Source organism: Mesoplodon mirus (assembly GCF_964341445.2).
Source record: "Mesoplodon mirus genome assembly, chromosome: 6".
NCBI lineage: Eukaryota > Metazoa > Chordata > Mammalia > Artiodactyla > Ziphiidae > Mesoplodon > Mesoplodon mirus.
Window position 1 is genome coordinate 118,360,678 of NC_138982.1, and position 20,945 is coordinate 118,381,622.

At 33.7% G+C, this 20,945-nt stretch overlaps 1 protein-coding gene across 2 annotated transcripts in view; it reads right to left on the reverse strand.

Annotated features, from left to right (window-relative positions):
- Nucleotides 1-20,945, reverse strand: part of SAMSN1 (SAM domain, SH3 domain and nuclear localization signals 1) — a 394,513-nt gene that overhangs the window by 22,039 nt on the left and 351,529 nt on the right. For both annotated transcript variants that reach the window (XM_082624481.1, XM_082624482.1), the window contains 2 exons: nucleotides 4,097-4,168; nucleotides 1,400-1,549 (listed from right to left, as the gene is read on the reverse strand). In XM_082624481.1, coding sequence (XP_082480607.1) covers nucleotides 1,400-1,549; nucleotides 4,097-4,168 — 222 coding nt within the window. The remainder of the gene's footprint in view (nucleotides 1-1,399; nucleotides 1,550-4,096; nucleotides 4,169-20,945) is intronic.

The window sequence follows — 20,945 nt, forward strand, 5'->3', positions numbered from 1 at the left end:
GTGACCATTCGATTTGGCAATGTAGAGGTTAATACTGATTGTGACAACTGTTTTAATGGAGTACTGGGGACAGATCCTATTGAAGTGCGTTAAAAAGAAAATAGGTGTAAGACATATAGGTCAATGGAATAGAATTGAGAGTCAACAAATAAATCCATATATTTATGATCCATATATTTCTGACCATATATTTATGATCAATTGATTTTTCAGCAAGGATGCCAAGACAATACAATGGAGAAATAATTGTCTTTTCAACAAGTAGTGCTGGGACAATTGAATATCCACATTCAAATGAATGAAGTTGGACCCCTACCACACACCATGTAGAAAAATTAATGGATCATACACCAAAATTTAAGAGCTACAACTATAAAACTCTTAGAAGAAAACATTGGAGTAAATCTTTGTAACCCTAGATTAAGCAATGGTTTCTTAAATACAATACTAAAAGCACAACTGATGAAAGAAAAAATAAATTGGACTACATCAAAATTATAACCATTTGTTCTGTAAATGACAACATCAAGAAAATGAAAATACTATCCATGAATGGGAGAAAATATATCATATAGCAAATCGTATATCTCATAAAAGATCTGTATTCATAAGATATTTTTTTTAAAAAGCTTAAAAGCTACAATAAAAATACAACCTAATTAAAAAGCAGGTAAAAGATTTGTATAAACACTTTTTGAAAGAAGATATGCAAATGGCCACATGAAAAGATTCTCAACATCATTAGTCATCAGGGAAGTGCAAATCAAAACTATAATGAGAATCCATTTCACACCCATTTTGATGGCTAGCATCAAAGAAACAGACAATAAAATGTGTTAGCAAGCATGTGGAGAAATTGGAACTCTCACACATTGCTAGTGGGAATGTAAAATGATGCAACTTCTTTGGGAAATAGTTTGCCAGTTTCTCAAAGTATCAGACAGAGTTACCATATAATCAAGAGAAATGAAAGAATACTTCCACATAAAAACTTGAACACAGATATTCATATTCATATTTTAAATCATGCTGAATCATTCATTCAGCATGATTTAAAATAATCCCGAAGTGGAAACAGCCAAATGTTCATCAATTGATGAAAGGATGAATAAAATGAGGCTTATCTATAAAATGGAATATCATTTGGTAATGAAAAGAAGTGATGTACTACTGTTTGTTACAACATAAATGACATATGTTCTTCACATACTACATGTGTGATCTTTCCAAGCCTCAATTTCCTCTATTAGAATGTGATAATGCTTTCTTCCACCCAACTTCTGGGCACAATTATTGAGGGGGAAAATACATTGAAGGTCTTCATAAACTGCCAAATATTTCTAAACTATCTAGAAAAACATTAACAGAAAAACACAAGTGATTAACAGAGGACACTTACCTTTTCTTCAGAAAGGGCTTTGATATACTTTTTACCCACTTTTTTCTTCATTGTCCAGGAAATAGCTCTCATTCTTTTACCTAAACTTCCTCCATTATTTGAAGTTTTGTTTTGTTCTCCACTTTCATTTATGCATTCCCCTTCATGTACCTAGTTATAATTATTTACAAAAAACAAAATAATAAAGCAATGAAAAACATTGTCATTTGTCCACACTCCCTCTTCTTCTCTTTCTCTACTTCAATGTTCTTTATGTTCACTGTAAAATTACAAACTAAAATAAATAAGAAAGTATATTAGTTTATTACTATCTGTGTTAACTTACCATTACCTAAGTTTCAAAAAACAGTACTATAAATATTTTTAATTTCAGGTTTTTCTATCTTCCTTTACAAAAGCTTTGAAGAAACTATCTAAACATATTTTTAACTTCAACATTTTTCTGTGCTGTTCTCTTTCATAGCCTGAATCACAATTTTATTTAGATATTTATTTATAGGTTTTGTTGTTGTTTTAAAGTCTGTCTCCTCCTAGACTCTAGGCTTCATGAAGTAAGGATTTTCACCTGTATTGTAACAGTACTTTCTGAGTGCCTAAGGGAGATACTGTCATTGAATAGATGCTCAATACACATTTACTGAATAAATGAATGATGGTTTGCTAAAAAATGTGTAAACTACTTTATCAGGTTCACTAAATTCCTTCACAAATTGCTAGGCCATCATTACTAATCAATGAATTTGAATGAGCCTGAGCAACTTTTATAGGTTAACTCTAGAATTATAAACTTAATAACACTAAATATATCTATGTATGATTATGGAAAGTTGAAGGTTTATACAATATGGGAGTTTGAGACTGACATATACACACGGCTATATTTAAAATAGATAACCAACAAGGATATACTGTATAGCACAGGGAACTCTACTCAATACTCTCTAATAACCTAAATGGGAAAATAATTTGAAAAAGAATAGATACTTGATATGTATAACTGAATCACTTTGCTGAACACATGAAACTAACACAATATTCTTAATCAACTATACTCCAATATAAAATAAAAAAATTTTAAAAAGATCAACAAGAGGGCTTCCCTGGTGACGCAGTGGTTGAGAGTCCGCCTGCCGATGCAGGGGACACGGGTTCGTGCCCTGGTCCGGGAAGATCCCACATGCCACGGAGCGACTGGGCCCTTGTGCCATGGCCGCTGAGCCTGCGCGTCCGGAGCCTGTGCTCCGCAGCGGGAGAGGCCACAACAGTGAGAGGCCCGCATACCGCAAAAAAAAAAAAAAAAAATCAACAAGAAATCCCTCATGGTAAAAAAATTATATAGGGCTTCTCACTATTTGTATACACATACTGCATTGTATTATTTACAACTGTGTAAATGTTGATAGACCATATAGCTGTATACAAGTTTATCAATGTATATTCATGTATGTATACAAGTTTATCCATAAGTTTATATATACATAAATATATAGGTGAATAAAAAGGGATATATGTAATATATGTATAAAAGGGGATATATTATATATACACATGCATATGTATGCACTAATGGAGTTATTTATAAAGTAATAATAAATGTCATTTTCTTTCTACTATTTTTTGTCTAGAATATCCATTGCTGAAATAAACATATTTAAAGGTATTATAGATAGATGGATATAGGAATCTGAAAGGCATTCTGAGAATCAGATATGATAAAAAAATTCTTTATAAAAAAAGTAAAAAATGAAGATGCAATATATAGAATGAATAATTAAGAAGTGCATAAGATCTAAAACCTATTGACCTAAAACAAATCTATCACATGAATAGATAAATCAGGTTCAATGATAAGCATATATTTTTACTTTTCTCAATGTATATCCCTCCTCTCTACTATTTTATTAGTTGTTTTACATTTCATTAATCACTTATCACAGTTGGTCCATGGTTTATTAGATAGTATAACAAATAGCAAACTTTGGACACGATGTTGCACCCTGCCTTTTTCATTTATGACCTGTATAATTTAGGAGTAATTTTATTCAAACATATTTCTTCAGTGATAAAATAAAAATAATAATAGTTCCTACTTACAGGTAGGTAAAGTGTTTAGTGCTGTGCTTACTTCCTGGTAAGTGCTCAATTAAATGTAGTGGTGATGATGATGATGATGATGTAAATAATTTTATGGGAAGCTTTTCTTAAGCTACATTCAAAGTGTTCATGGTTTTCAAATGTGTATGGAATGGTCACCACTGAGACATTTCAATGTGTACAGAAGTATGAGAGTGCAAATGAGCAGCCTATGCTCTCCTTAACTAATTTCCAATTAAACCATTTAATCATTTCCTAAATTAAAGCAATTACAACTTACATAAAATTTAACATATATGTTGTTTTATAGTGGAAATGCTCAGAAAATTTGGGATCGTCTGTGTTACTTTAAACTGTAAATCTCTTCTTAAGTTGTTCTGCCTTCCCAAACATCTGTTAGGTTTCTTAGATAGCTTTTCACTTTTAATGTCCACCATGGTACTAGCTACTAAATAATTGTTCATTTATCACAAAAATGTATACAAGGTTATGATTTTTAAATATCTTTCTTTTTCTTACTGTAATTTGCAAAAATTATATTGGCTTCACAATTTTTCATAACGTGTTTGTATGACACTCATTATAATGGAATAGAATACTAACCCCAGTTGAATCATCTGTTCTTGATACGGAATTATTCCGAAAACGGTCAAAATTCCCAAAACTGCTGCTGCGCTATAAAATAGGAAAGAAAAAGGAAAGGAAATTTAGGATTTGTGACTTTCACTGATAAAGCTGCTAAGTATATTAGATTATGGTTCAGTAAGCATCAGTCTCTTGCAAATACAGGACTAAAAACTCTCTTCTCTCTAGAATATCTAAAGGCACTGAAGGTGTAACTATTATTAACATTGTAATATTTACAGTTCATAAAATGTCTTCATATGTTTATGTTACAGTGTTAAGCACCTTGGAGAAAAATCTATTAAATTATTTTTAATTTATAGTGTTACTTTTGCTCCTGAGAATGGCATGTATTACTAAACAACCAACCAATAAAAAAACAAGAAAACAAACAGACAAAAACAAGCATTTGAGTAGATCCACAATTGTGTCTTATAAAGATATTTATCAAAAAATAAAAATTAACACAAATGCATTTCCTGTTGCTAACTCCTGATAATTTGAAACTCTCTACTAGACGTCAGAATGAGAAGGCACATACACAGATCTATTAATAAATTGAAAAGAGCATTTAGGTGTACACAGGTTGGGAGGAAAATGAATTTTTCCACATTTAACATGGAATTACAGTGAGACCCCTGGGTCAATTTCATTCACTGGTTTTGAGAAAAAGTTCAGTATGTTAATAGAAGACTTACTCTCTTGGATATTTCTTGCCTACAAGGCTAAATTTTTATTCCTATGTAACTCATTCTAGGCAGGTAATTATAAGCAATTCCTGATATACTGCAAAGTAAATGATTCTCCTAAACACATTTTCAAAAATGTTTAGAGTCTTTGAGTCACAAAATTGATGTTTTCTCACTATTTAATTTTATACATTGTTTGGGTGGTGGATATCGGATGTTACAGACTTTATATACCCACAAATCCCAAGAATATGTTCTATCTTAAGAACTTTATCTCATTTCAAGCTTATAATATTTTCCAAATAAGCTGGTGGTACTGAAAAATAACCTGGTAATTTGAAAAGTTAAAAATGGGAGTCAGTAATCTATAAAACTTTGTATTGTCCTTTAAAAGTCACAGACCATTTTAGTTCAAGTCAGCTTCAAAGGCTCTTAGTCTTTACAGGCATTTTTATTCTCATGTCTCCCTGCTAGTGATCTTTAAAACCCCTTGTTTCCCTTTTAAGTTAGTTGAAATAAAAAGATCCTGACACGTGACAAGGGGTTAGCTTGATAGACAGTGTGATACAGAACGTCGCCCCAAGGATGATGGCTGTGTTAGACACAAATATTGCCTTTTGCTGACTTGCTACCCCTGATGAAGAAGCCCTTCAGCTTGTGGCGAGAGGAGAGAAAAAGAAGGACTGAAACTGAGAACCACTCTGGTTCTCACGCAGGGCTTACTAACTTAGAGTGATTTCCCAGAGCATTAGTCATTTCTACTTGCCTAGTAGGCATTTCTGCCAGGCCATCATTGCCCAAAAATCACAAAAGGGAATTGAGTGTATTCTTGTGTTGCTTATAAACAGTCTGAACACAGGGAAATCTGTTACTCTTTTATATACTTGAAACATTCTTATGGACTATTGGAGCCTGTGCTTAGGGCAATTTTGTAGTCTACAACCAGCCTATGTCCTGCCTACTAAGTATTAATGAGGGTTACAGAATGATATCCACCACTGGATAATTGGTCGTGTTGCCCATGAGGACACAGAATAAGCTCACTTTAGCATTTCTCTACAGTATCTTCTGCCATTAACTAATCAATAGTCACCACCTTTTAAAATTAATTCTCCCCTCACTATGTCAATAAAGAGAAGCAGATAATGGAGTAGTGGTTTTCAGGACTATTACTTTGGGTTTTGTCAGTCATCTCATTATGAATCACTCAACAGCTTTAAGCCAGAGGAGTAAAATACCAATCTGTCCTAAGACACCCTTTAGAAGCAAATCTAAGTATCTAAAATAACATTTTTAAAATTTCAGTATTCTCTAGTCAAAAAGTTAGTGACTTTCTGAGATGGTTTCATAATGTATAGGTTATGGCTTAATGAAAAAGGGCTAATAGTCTACTCATAGTAGACTATGAGATATGGACAGTGAACAAATGTGAAATTTCTACTGCTATTAATTTTCTAGTGAGAAGGTGAATCATGGAGGTAAGCTGGTTTCATAGATGATAGTCCTTTATAAATAAGAATGTATTTCAATATTGATAATTTTGCACTGTATAATTGTAACGGATTAGGTTTAGCAAATACTATTTGGTGACAGAGCTCCCATCAAGACAGAGCTATTATATAAACAAATAGCTATTGAAAAAGAGTAACTTAAATAAAAATGCAATTTATATTTTAGATAATTCTTTGTTTTTGTTGACATTAGATTATATTTACTCTTTATAAATCTATACAGTCTTATGCAATTAGATATGTGTTTGTAAAATGGCACACCTATGGAAGGTAATTTGGAAAAACTAGCAAAATTACATGTATTTGCCCTTTGACCCAGAAATTTCATTTCTAGACATCTATGTCAGAGAGACACTTGAATATAAATTGATATACTCATCCACATTCAATGTAAATCTTTTATAATATTGAAAAGCTATAAACCCCAATGTTCATCAAGAGAAGACTGATTGAATAATTTATGGTAAATTCAAACAATAGAAATGTGTGCATCTGCAAAAACACTGAAATATAACTATCTGCTATGGAATTATCTCCAGGATATAGTGTACATGAAAAAAGACAAGTGGAGAAAAGTGTACATAATAGATCGCCTTTTATCTAAGGGTGGAAATACATGTATGTGTCTCAATACAGGCAAAAATATATTTTTCTTCTTAGAGAAATGGGGTAAAAGAAGCAAAGTAAAAGGGACAGAAAACAGACTTCTCTGAATATGCCCTGTTTTATAAATTTGACTTTAAAACCATGTAACTTTAAAAAATATTTATAAACAAAATTAAATAAAAATGAAAGCAATCCTTAACAATTCCAAATAAAAATAATGAATCTAATTTCATATTGAATTGGTGGCTTAGAGAGAGGAATTATTTTAAACAATTTTTTTAAAAAGACAGTAATTTGATGGTTTAAAGGACCAAAAAAAAAAAAATAGACAAATTTTAACCTGTTTTCCAATCCCAATTACAACTGCATCCAAAAAAATTACCTAGGGGCCTCCCTGGTGGCGCAGTGGTTGAGAGTCCGCCTGCCGATGCAGGGGATACGGGTTCGTGCCCCGGTCTGGGAGGATCCCATATGCCGCGGAGCGGCTGGGCCCGTGAGCCATGGCCGCTGGGCCTGCGCATCCGGAGCCTGTGCTCCGCAACGGGAGAGGCCACAACAGTGAGAGGCCCGCATACCGCAAAAAAAAAAAAAAAAATTACCTAGGAATAAATCTAACTAAGGAGGTAAAAGACATGAACTCAGAAAACTATGTCACTCATGAAAGAAATTGAAAATGACACTAACATATAGAAACATATACCATGCTCATGAATTGGAAGAGTAAATATTGTAAAAATGACCACATTATACAAAGCAATCTATGGATTCAGTGCAATCCCTATCAAAATACCAAAGGCATTTTTCACAGAATTGTATGAATTCACAAATAATTCTAAAATTTGTATAGAAACACAAAAGACCTTGAATAGCCAAAGCAATCTTGAGAAAGAAGAACAAAGCTGTAGTTACCATATTCCCTGATTTGAAACTATACTACACAGCTACAGTAATCAAAACAGTATGGGGCTTCCCTGGTGGCGCAGTGGTTGAGAGTCCGCCTGCCGATGCAGGGAACACGGGTTCGTGCCCCGGTCTGGGAAGATCCCACATGCCGCGGAGTGGCTGGGTCCGTGAGCCATGGCCGCTGAGCCTGCGCGTCCGGAGCCTGTGCTCCGCAACGGGAGAGGCCACAACAGTGAGAGGCCCATGTACTGCAAAAAGAAAAAACAAAACAAAACAAAACAAAACAAAACAAAAAACAGTATGGTACTGACACAAAAACAGACACACAGTTTAATGAAACAGAATAGAGAGCCCAGAAATATACCACACTTATATAGTCAATCTACAGCAAAGGAGACAAGAATACACAATAGAGAAAAGACAGCTTCGTCAACAAATGGTGTTGGAAAACTGGAAAGCTACATGCAAAAGAATCAAACTGGATTACTTTCTCACACCACATAAGAAAATAAACTCAAAATGGATTAAAGACTTAAATGTAAGTCCTGAAACCATAAAAGTCCTAGACAAAATCATAGGCAGTAGGTTCTTTGACACTTATCTTAGCAATATATTTTTTGGATATGTCTCCTCCTGCAAGGGAAACAAAAGCAAAAATAAATAAATGGGACTACATCAAACTAAAAAGCTTTTGCACAGCAAAGGGAATTATCAACAAAACAAAAAGGCTGCCTACTGAATAGGAGGAGGTATTTGCAAATGATGGATCCAAATAGGGATTAATATCAGAAATATACAAAGAACTCGTACAACTCAGCAACAAAAAAAGAAAAAAAAAAAACCCAACAACCCAATCAAAAAATGGGCAGAGGCCCTGAGTAGACATTTTTCCAAAGAAAACATACAGATGGCCAACAGGAACATGAAAAGATGCTCAGCATAACTAATCATCAGGGAAATGCAAATCTAAACCACAATATCACCTCACACCTGTCAAATGACTATTATCAAAAGACAGCAAATAACAAGTGTTGGCAAGGATGGGGAGAAAAGGGAACCTCTGTACACTCTTGGTAGGAATGTAAACTGGTATAGCCTAATGGAGAACAGTATGGAGGTTCCTCAAAAAATTAAAAAAATAAAACTACCATACAATCCAGCAATTTCACTCTTGGGTATTAATGCAAAGAAAAAAAAGCACACTAATTCAAAAAGATACATGCACGACTTTGTTCATTGCAACTTTATTTACAATAACCAAGATATGGAAGCAACCTAAGTGTACATCAATAAATGAATGGATAAAGAAGATGTGGTATACAAATACACACACACACCCCACACACAATGGAACAAAAAGGAACAAAATCTTGCCATTTACAACAACGTGAATGGACCTAGAGGGTATTTTGTTAACTGAAATAAGTCAGACAGAGAAAGACAAACACTGTATGATTTCACTTGTATGTGGAATCTGAAAAAGGCAAACAAATGAACAAACGTAATAAAACAGAAACAGTCATACATACAGAGAACAAACAGGTGATTGCCAGAGGGGAGGGGTGGGGGGATGAGAGAAATAAGTGAGGAAGATTAAGAGATACAGACTTCCAACTGAAAAATAAATGAGTCACAGTTATGAAATTGGGGAATATAGGAATAATAATGCAATATCATTGTATAGTGACAAATGGTAACTAGACAGCATGTTGGTCATTTTGAAATATATAGAAAGATCAAATCATTATGTTGTGCCCCAGGAATTAACATAGTGTTGTAGGTCAATTATACTTCAAAAACAAACTCAGAAAAAGAGATCAGGTAGTGGTTACTAGATTCAGGGTGTAGAGAGAGGGGGATTGGATGAAGGTAGTCAAAAGGTACAAACTTCCAGTTGTAAGATAAGTAAGTACTTACTTAGGGATGTAATGTACAGCATGATAAATATAATTTATACTGCTGTATGTTATATATGATTGTTAAAAGAGTAAATCCTAAGAGTTCCCATCACAAGGAAAATATTTTTTAATCTTTATTTTATCTTATATCTATATGAGATGATGAATGTTCACTAAACTTAGTGTGATAATAATTTCATGATGGATGTAAGTCAGATCATTATGCAGTGCATGTTAAACTTATATAGTACTGTATGCCAATTATATATCAATAAAACTGGAAGGAAAAAATTTAACTTTTAACCTGTTTTCAGTATTCACACCATTGTTAATGATATCGATATATATAAATGCGAATGTTGAGAGACAATGAAAATAAGTAATGATGTTAATGACATTTGAAGTCAAAATTCTCAATCTATATTCTCAAATTTTTCATTTTGTCATACCATAAAGTAGGTAAACTTTCAAAGACTACTAGGGCCATGCCAAAACGACACAAGGGCCATATTAAAAGATTGTCACTAGGGTAAATTGTATCCAAAAATGGGACAATTTTAGTAAAAGGAAGAATAATAACTGAGCTACATTGAAATACATCTAATATATCAAAATTCATGAGTTCATAATGATACTAAGAAGAAAAATATCAGTTGTTACCTTTGGAAATGTTACAGCCATATTATAAAAACTGGCAAATAAAGGGAGAAACAAACATTTAATCTGTCCTTCTTGTATAACACATATTTTAGAATAACTAAATATTTAATGAAGGAAAATTTTTCTTTCCATGTATATGTGTGTATATATTCTAGCTAATCAATTAAGTGATGAAATTACAAAAGTACCATTTTGTAAGTCTCTAATGCAATAATGGATCTAGGCAACAATCATCAATGACTACTCAAATCACAAAAAAGAATGAACCAGAATATGGGCTTCATAACGGAAACACCTAATATCAGCAATGAAATATTCTTTAAAAAAAAATGCAATCACACCCAGCTTCTGTATCTAGCTACCAGATTACAAAAAATACAGAGACAGAGGAGCATGTTAAATGACATCAAAAAGATGAAGTCAACCAGAAAATTTTAGACAATGAGAAAATTTACAGGACAAATAACCTGGTTTCTTCAACTAATCAACAGAAGGAAAAAAAATAAGAGAGGGAAAGTATAAATTGAGAATCTTTAAGAGTTGTATCAACTAAATAAATACTGTAAAATCCATAGATCTTATTTAGATATAGATCAAATAAACCACTGTAGCAAAACACATCCAGGAGACAATTGAGGAAATTTTTAAATAAGTAGCTAAATGATGATATTGAGGAAGTATTGTTATTTTTCATTTGTAATTCAAAATAATCTAGTGAGTGCAGGAAGTATGTGGGCATAAAGAAGAGAATGGAGGTTATTTAATGATTAACTGGGTGATGGATATATGGGGTAGATTGTACTACACTCTGGGTTGGCATATGCTTGAAATTTTCCATAATAAAATGTTGGGTTAAAAAAAGAACCAAATGTACCTATATAAAAGCTAAAAAATAATTTACAAAGAGTTAATAAGGTGGAGGGCAGGGGGAATCATAGGAAAACTACCTTCCTCAATCTTGCTGTGATCCTGAAGCTGCTCTTAAAAAATAGTCTTAAAAAAAAAGAAAAAGAGTAAATGGTTGCACAACTTTCTAAGGAACTAATTTTTAAAGATATCATTAACATTACTTAGGTCATGGTTGTTTAGAGGTATGGACGGATTTAAGGAGAAAATAAAGTTTTGCTTTCTAAATTTATTTTAGTACAACTAACTTTCTGATATAAATGTATTTTACTGGACTACCTTTTGAAGACTATCTGATTATGTGGTACAGTTACCCTCTTCCACATAGTCTACTTGGCTTCCACAAAAATAGAGCTGAATAAGTGTCATTTGGGTTGTTTGAACTCATTTGTGTGTGTGTGTCCCTATGCAATGCAAAGAACTTAAGAAAGGATTCTTTTTTGTTTGTCACATTTCTTCTCTAGTTTTGTATAATTCTAGTTATTACAGAATGTCTATTCATTATATAAAGCTAGCAGGGTTCTTGGAAATCATATAGTCCTTCTCAATGAGGAAACTGTAGTAGGAACCAAAACTTGCAAAAAAAAATCCCCCCTCTTTTTTTTTCAATTCTCCACCCTGCTGTACTCTCCACTATGCCATTCCATTACAAAGTTTTGATCCTGTTTTCCATTTTCAAAGAAACTTGCTATTTAAGTGGAATGAAAAATATGTAAAGTTAGCTTGATATATAGAATAGAACTGAGTAGGTTTCTTAAAACAATGACTATCCTAAATTTATCAACATGAAGGAGAATTAGGGAGTCTCTTTTTTTTTTTTTTGGAATGTAAATCAACCTTTTGACCAAAACCAAAAGAATTGAACCCTTATTTTCATTTTTTAATCACTCTCCAGCTTCCGGGACCTTCAAGTAAAATCTTATCTCCAGGGGTTTCCCTGGTGGTGCAGTGGTTGAGAGTCCACCTGACGATTCAGGGGACACGGGTTCGTGCCCCGATCCGGGAAGATCCCACATGCCACAGAGCGGCTAGGCCCGTGATCCATGGCTGCTGAGCCTGCGCATCTGGAGCCTGTGCTCCGCAACGGGAGGGGCCACAACAGTGAGAGACCCACATACCGCAAAAAAAAATAATAATAATAAAAATAAAAATAAATAAATAAATAAAAATCTTATCTCCAGTGTGACAATATTTGGGTAAGGCATCGGTGGAAAATTTCACAGTCTATTTCAAAGAAAAATTTGCATATATGAGTCAGACATCTGCAGTATTTTGAAATATACTGGCAAATTAAAAATCACACACACTCTGCCAATGAGTTCTCACATCATCTAAATATTGCACATAGAGCGTTCATTAGTAATATGCTCTTAAAATTCAGAATTCTGTTTCAGCATGTGCTTGTATGAATATTCTATAATAATGGTATGCTAAATCTCAATAAGCTTGTCAGCCTTTATCCAAAGGCATTCGAGGATTTAATTGTTCTAACTAACTCAGGTGCTGAGATCTTTTGAAGAGTGTGAAACAAATTTAACTCACTTAAAATAATCTGTGAGGATTGCCTCAGTGTTAAATAATTACACTATCATGTGGCACTGATGGAAGACAGTTGTTTGGGCGTCAGGGGGCTGAAGGCTGAAAGACAAGCAGGGTGTGAAATAAGGCCTTCAACACTAACATTTTAACCTTGGGTAAAGGCAACTCAGTACTCAAATATGTATCAATGCTCTAAATATTTTTAATGTACATCTGGACTCTTAGAAGAAAAGTTAGTCTACTTGATCTCTCTGGTTCAGTATCTTTCCTATCAACCACAAACTATCTAAAGGAAGTGCAGATTCTGACTCCACCACCGTGTTTTAAAAATTTGTGTCAAAATTTCCATGCTAAAGCTTTCCTTTCAGAAGTTGATGTGCCAAGAGATGTTTTCTGTAAATTGAAACTACCTCAAAGAAAATTACCTAAAGGAAAAAAAACTAAAACTAAAAAAAATCAATGCAGAATGAGCCATACCTGTAAAAGCGTTTATTTGTATCAGCCTATTTAATGTAACAAAAATAAGTTTTATGAGTTTTACAGGATACAAAATTAATGCACAGAAATCTCTGGCATTCCTGTACACTAATGATGAAAAATCTGAAAGTGAAATCAAGAAAACACTCCCATTTACCATTGCAACAAAAAGAAAAAAAATATCTAGGAATAAACCTACCTAAGGAGACAAAAGACCTGTATGCAGAAAATTATAAGACACTGATGAAAGAAATTAAAGATGATACAAAGAGATGGAGAGATGTACCATGTTCCTGGATTGGAAGAATCAATATTGTGAAAATGGCTCTATTACCCAAAGCAATCTACAGATTCAATGCAATCCCTATCAAACTACCACTGGCATTTTTCACAGAAGTAGAACAAAAAATTTCAAAATTTGTTTGGAAAAACAAAAGACCCCAAATAGCCAAAGCAATCTTGAGAACGAAACACGGAGCTGGAGGAATCAGGCTCCCTGACTTCAGACTCTACTACAAAGCTACAGTAATCAAGTCAGTATGGCACTGGCACAAAAACAGAAAGATAGATCAATGGAACAGGATAGAAAGCCCAGAGATAAACCCACGCACATATGGTCAACTTATCTTTGATAAAGGAGGCAGGAATGTACAGTGGAGAAAGGACAGCCTCTTCAATAAGTGGTGCTGGGAAAACTGGACAGGGACATGTAAAAGTATGATATTAGATCATTCCCTAACATCATACACAAAAATAAGCTCAAAATGGATTAAAGACCTAAATGTAAGGCCAGAAATTATCAAACTCTTAGAGGAAAACATAGGCAGAACACTCTATGACATAAATCACAGCAAGATCCTTTTGGACCCACCTCCTAGAGAAATGGAAATAAAAAGAAAGATAAACAAATGGGACCTAATGAAACTTCAAAGCTTTTGCACAGCAAAGGAAACCATAAACAAGACCAAAAGACAACCCTCAGAATGGGAGAAAATATTTGCAAATGAAGCAACTGACAAAGGATTAATCTCCAAAATTTATAAGCAGCTCATGCAGCTCAATAGCAAAAAAACAAACAACCCAATCCAAAAATGGGCAGAAGACTTAAATAGGCATTTCTTCAAAGAAGATATACAGAGTGCCAACAAACACATGAAAGAATGCTCAACATCATTAATCATTAGAGAAATGCAAATCAAAACTACAATGAGATATCATCTCACACCAGTCAGAATGGCCATCATCAAAAAATCTAGAAACAATAAATGCTGGAGAGGGTGTGGAGAAAAGGGAACACTCTTGCACTGCTGGTGGGAATGTGAATTGGTACAGCCACTATGGAGAACAGTATGGAGGTTCCTTAAAAAACTACAAATAGAACTACCATATGACCCAGCAATCCCACTACTAGGCACATACCCTGAGAAAACCATAATTCAAAAAGAGACATGTACCAAAATGTTCATTGCAGCTCTATTCACAATAGCCCGGAGCTGGAAACAACCTAAGTGTCCATCATCAGATGAATGGATAAAAAAGATGTGGCACATATATACAATGGAATATTACTCAGCCATAAAAAGAAATGAAACTGAGCTATTTGTAATGAGGTGGATAGACCTAGAATCTGTCGTGCAGAGTGAAGTAAGTCAGAAAGAGAAAGACAAATACCATATGCTAACACATATATATGGAATTTAAGAAAAAAAATGTCATGAAGAACCTAGGGGTAAAACAGGAATAAAGGCACAGACCTACTTGAAAAAAAAATAAGTTTTATGAGTGAGAAAGATTCAAACATTGAGAATTCTCAATTGCACTGCTGTATTACTTACTTATTACCATATCTCATGATTTACATTGCATTCACTGACTAAAAGTATGCTGCACTTTTAGGAATTGAATAAAAATTAAGATATTCTATTTTAGTTGAAAAGAATTTTTAAAATAAATAATACTGATATGTCTTAAATATCTTTTTTTCAGGTAAAAAGCATAATGCAACCAAAGTTCAGTCACTTGATATTGCTAGGTATCAACTCTTACAAAATCCTATAGAATAAAAAGGAAATGCAAAACTTTAAAAAATGTGACCATGATCAGGCTATCTTGAACTTCTCAGCTCTTGTTTTTCCTATTGTAAAACTTCTGCTAGCTTACTCACTCCTGTATTATTATTATAGCACTTACTTTCTATTCCTTCTCTCTCTTTTTCTAACTACTAAACCCATAAACAAGTATACTAAGTGGTCCCTCTTGATCCTCCTGGAATTGTTTCATTATACCATCCTTCCTTGAAATCTTCAAGAATTCCCCTAGGGAACCCACTTTTACAGCTTCTCTAATTTACAGTAGCTTCTCTGCCTGCCTTCAGGCTGGAAGGCATATATGCCAACAAAAATCTCTCTCTACTTATGGCCTCTTACCCCTGAGGATCTGTTTTGATCCTGATTTCTGAACCTTGAACCTGCACTGTTGGAAACAGGTATTTGCTCACTGCTGTCTTTGGGGAGTTTGGACACATAATGCAAAATGTAATATATTTACCACACACACATTCTTTCAGCCTTCACATCTGCTCAATTCTTTTCCCAAATCTCTGTTGTAGGCATTTATCTTCATTACCGCTATGCAGCTATGTGCTTATAACCCCATGCCTGAGTCAACAAAATAACAACTTTCAGCTCTTTAGCTCCCAAATTCTTGCCTCTCCAATCATCTAAAGAAGTCACAACACTGGATTAATTTCCCTAAAATACCAATTCTCATCATTCCATTCTTCTTCTCAAAATGTAAAGCTTCCTCCACATTGGTTTCTTGGCCCCTGAGAGCTTGCTTTATGCCGAGTGATTTATCTATAATTATTTCATTAAACAAATACAACCCCCCTCTGAGATGGTTATTGATTTCTTCAGTTTACAGATGAGGAAAACTGAGGCTCAGAGAGTTTAAGTGGCTCTTCTTTAGTTAACAAAATGAAGTCCAAACTTAGCATGCTGCACATTCATGATTCCCCATGGATTCAGGTAATGCTAGTCAATCTGATTAAGCAGAACTTCTGACATTTCTTCCTGGCCAATATGGACGCACTCATTCATGTTTCTAAGCTGTTGCTCATGCTGTTTTTCTCTTAAGGAAAGTTCTTCCACACTTCTTCCTCCTACTCAAATCCAGCCCATTCTTCAAGGGCAGGATCAAGTCCTACCTTGTCTATGAGGCCACTTGCCGACACCTTATCATTTTAGCACACATTGATTGCCCCCGATCTTAAGTGATGTAGGCCTATAGAAAAAATCCTACAGTTGGGAGCCTTAGGAAAATCACAACAGATGACAAATCCCACACATTTCTCTTCAAGTTAAATGACAAAAACCATACATTTCACAGTTACACAAAAGCAAATTATAACTTAGTCACGTTATAGTCAAAGAAAACAATTTGCTGGTGTTTACTTAAGGAGCATAATTTTTACATTATTCAATTCAGTGTAAATATACTAAGTGGCTTCTATGGCTAAACTTTGTGCTTGGGATCAGGGCTATCTGTATGAATAAGAATCTATCCTGGAGGAATTTACACTCTATTGGTGGCATCAATCACATAATTTTAATCTATAAGAGCTAAATAGAGCCATATTCAGATGAATGGTATACAAATATAGAAGCAATTCCTAAAAGCAGATTATATTTACACACACAATAAATTAAAAATGTATACTAGATGTCAGCTTGGAAATTTATATTTGTCATTATTTATACTTGTACTGACTACTTAATACACGAAAGGCATTTTGTATGCATATGTCTATATCTATATTATTGATAGTCTAAAGAAAGACAGTAAAATGATCACAGATTTTGGACATGAAATTAGCTGAAATCAATACAATTTGAATTTGCTTCACCATCTTCAAAAATTATTTACTGTAAGAGATTGTGTAGTTATTGACTGAGGGACTACTTAGAAATTGCCAAATCTCAAGAGGATAATTGCTAAAATGATGATAAAGTAATAAAAAGACAATAAACCACACACTGTATATTAAAAGAAGCACTGGATGACAAAAAAATGTGTCTTAATAATTATCTCCCGAACTCTTCAAGGGAGAGAAAGAAAGATTGTTTCTAGTGAACATATTCATTTTGGGGCACTAGAAAAGCATTGTGTATTCACAAGAATATATCACTAGGATTTCCCATTGTCTGGATGGACTATCTTTCGAAACCAGAATAAGCGGAACTTTTCAATTCTTTGCACCAGCATAGATGGGTTGTTAAGACCTTCATGGAGAGCTGCGTTGAAAAGTGTTCCAATGCCACTTTCGGGCTTAGAGTTAGAGATCATGATTAACCATGTCCACCAAGGTTACACAAGATGGTTTGTGTTTTAGGGAAGATGGTGGGGAGGGGAATGAAGAATTACAGGTAACATACTTTATGCATTTACCATACCTATTCAATGATAAGTAATTTCTGTGAGCAAATTTCCATTACTAATTTTGTTCTCTAGGCACCTTGATAGAGAGAATGCAGTAGGAAAAATGGATGATTCAGATTTCCAGTTACAAGAAATATGTATAATCCTCCCATAAATTTAGAAATTAACTTTCTATTGTGTATATATTAGATTTTTTCTACTTATAGCCAAATATTAAATAATATTTTAACTATAGTCACGACATTGTCAAGTATTTTAATCCTATAATATTCAAAAACAAATAAATAAGTCTGCGTAAATAATTCTCCAGAGTAGCATATGGCTAACAAAAGAAGATAATATTGAATATCATGGTTAAAGAAGACAGCAGTTATTTAGGAGAAGAATAACTTTGAAGTAGTAATCATAGCAGGCCTTACTACATTGATCATAATCTTAATGATCAATGTCCTGGTTTTCTCAATAAAGGCTATAATCTACTATTTGTTCTACCTACTAATGAAATTATATCATATGTATTATGCATAGTATCATTAATCTAAGAGACAAACTATTGAAAAAATTAAAGAGAGGTTATGCCTATTCAACTTTATCATCAAAGAGATTTGTAAAAAGCAAGAGTAACTTTTTATCATCTAAATTAAACTGAACATTCTCTTTCAGGGTTTTAGATTTAAGCCTTTTCTCCTTTTCAGTAATCAGAGAGAGAAAAAGTCCTGAAAATTTTTTCTTAATTAACATGTGGTAGAAGAATGTACAGTACCTTTAAGTCCATGAAGATACTTATTAACATACTTAGTAGTTGAGTATGTTGACTTTAGGATCTTGAGAAATTTCCTAACCAAATTTACCAGTCAAATGTTTCTACCACTAAATCCAATCACTCCAGTTTTAAAAATAAAATAAAATCTTCACAAAAAGCCCAACATTCATAGTACCCATTGCTTTGAAATCATAGTTAAATAAAGGAGTGAAAATAAAGTTGGGAAAATAGAATCCATTTAATACACTTTCCCATCAAATTCTCTGGAACAAAAACTCTCCTTTACCTCCATTAGTCTTCAATGTCCACCACATTCACTTGGCCTCTGGGTACGTAATGACCTCTAACGTTCTCCCCAAGGGATATTCCAGTCATGCAGTGATCTCCTTGAACACAGGTAATGACAAACAACAAGCTAATTCTCAAAAAGGTTTTTTTTTTTAAAGTCACTTTTACTACTTTTAAATGAGTGTGTTTGATGCATGATTTTGGTCTCCCTGATTAATGGTCACCGCCAGCCCAGCTTCTGGAATTGCAATGTTTCTGTGAGCTTCCCTCCAGCAGAGCTCGACCATTAATCCAGTGGCATATGTCAGCTCAGCAGAGCAAGGTCACTCTTCTGCTTCAAGGGGAACCTTTTTAGAAATAATAAAACTGACAGAAAGTTCTTTTTTGCATGTTTTATGCCACCTGAGGTTGAGTGCTGCAGTTAATATCATAAAGCTTATAAACATTCCCATCTCAGGCAGCACCCACTGACACTATGCTTAGTAATTTAAACTTTTTTTTTCTTAGTAAGAACAGACATGTTTATGTGGGGCAAATATACAGTATGTAATCCCGAACAAGGAAAGAATAAGTAGAAAAAAATAGTTGTAAGTTCATGCTAGGATATTTGGAAGAGATGTTTGGGTTCCATAACTTCTTCATTGTCAATTACATTTATTTTCCTTTCATTGTATTTGGATTTGGCTCTAAAAATATTTTAGTCTATTGAGGAGTTAATAGTGGTTTGAAATGTAATAGTAGTGGTAGAAATGAACTGTTTATGACAATTCCTAAACCTACAATGTATGTCTGATAATTGTAGAACATTTATCTTTAAAGGAATTTTATTTTTAAAATTATGAACCTTTGTTTCATTGGTAATGGGTACTTTAAAATTGATAAATAATTATAGTGAGATATTCATAAGCTTAAAGTAATTTGAAATTTGTGGATGGCTTAGTTTAGAAAAGATGATGGCTGTATAATAACTCACAATATAAAGAATATATACCCATAAGCATTACAAAATTTATGTATCAAATTATTTATTATTACTGTTAATTAAAAAATCAAAGTTGCCCAGCTAAAACCATGTGAATATTCAGAAAAAATTTTAATCAAATATTCAGACCAATGTCATATCACTATATATTATGATATTGATATAAGGTAAATCTGTCTTGAATCTTATTCCAGGAATTTAAATTGTTAAAATTATGAAAAACATAGAAAAGAAACTTCATTGTTTAGCTGTCTTTATTTTATAAATATAGAGAAAAGGTGGGGTCAGGTGGCAACTTAAGCCAGTCCTTCCAAGAAGCCAGGTCCTTGGTTGGGTCTCCATGTCCAATGTCAGGCCCTCACATCGACAGGTACAAGAACTTTATTTTTCAAGCTTGCAGAACTAAACAACTCCAAGGGGGACTGACTCATAAACTAAACTGTTAGGCTACCAAAAATGGCAATACCAAGTATTGGTTAAGTATGAGAAATTCAACTGTCAAGAAGAATGCATATTCTTGTTGACTCATCAAAGAAATGTCTCCCCTAGAGACATGGGACACAAAGTCATTGCTGGAAGTTTGTTTGATTAGTATAGTAGAGTCACAGAAAAGTGAATTAGCTTGTATTAAAGGCTAGAGACACGAAGTTATAATAGCCTGAACTTAGTTCACCTAAGTAAGCAAGTCTGCTGAGCCTAATGGAATATTTGCTTTTGTTGATACAGATTGTTCTGCAGACTCAATGGCAAATTTCTACCCTCCACCTCGTTTCTAACCTCCCTGAAAGCAACACTCTCTGCAAATGCTTTTATTTTTTTTCCTTCAGACAGATTACATTACAATTTTTGATTATCGTTTTGTCTCATTACATTCTAAGAACGGTTACTTTGTTTTATGTGGAAGTTGCCCAGATCTTTATCAGTGACCCATTTACAAACTATGTCTTGGAGTAGAGTACTACTTTAGATGACTTATATTATCCATTAGTCATTACACAAGTATTGTGCATATGTTGAGGAATCACGACTATGTTCCATATTATAAATATTTTTGATGGTAACTGAAGTGTAATAGAGGGCACACGGAGTCTGAAAGTTAGACAGAGTTCAAAACCCTTTGTTCCCCCCCAAAAATTGCAGGGATACAAATATGAATTAGATGCATACCC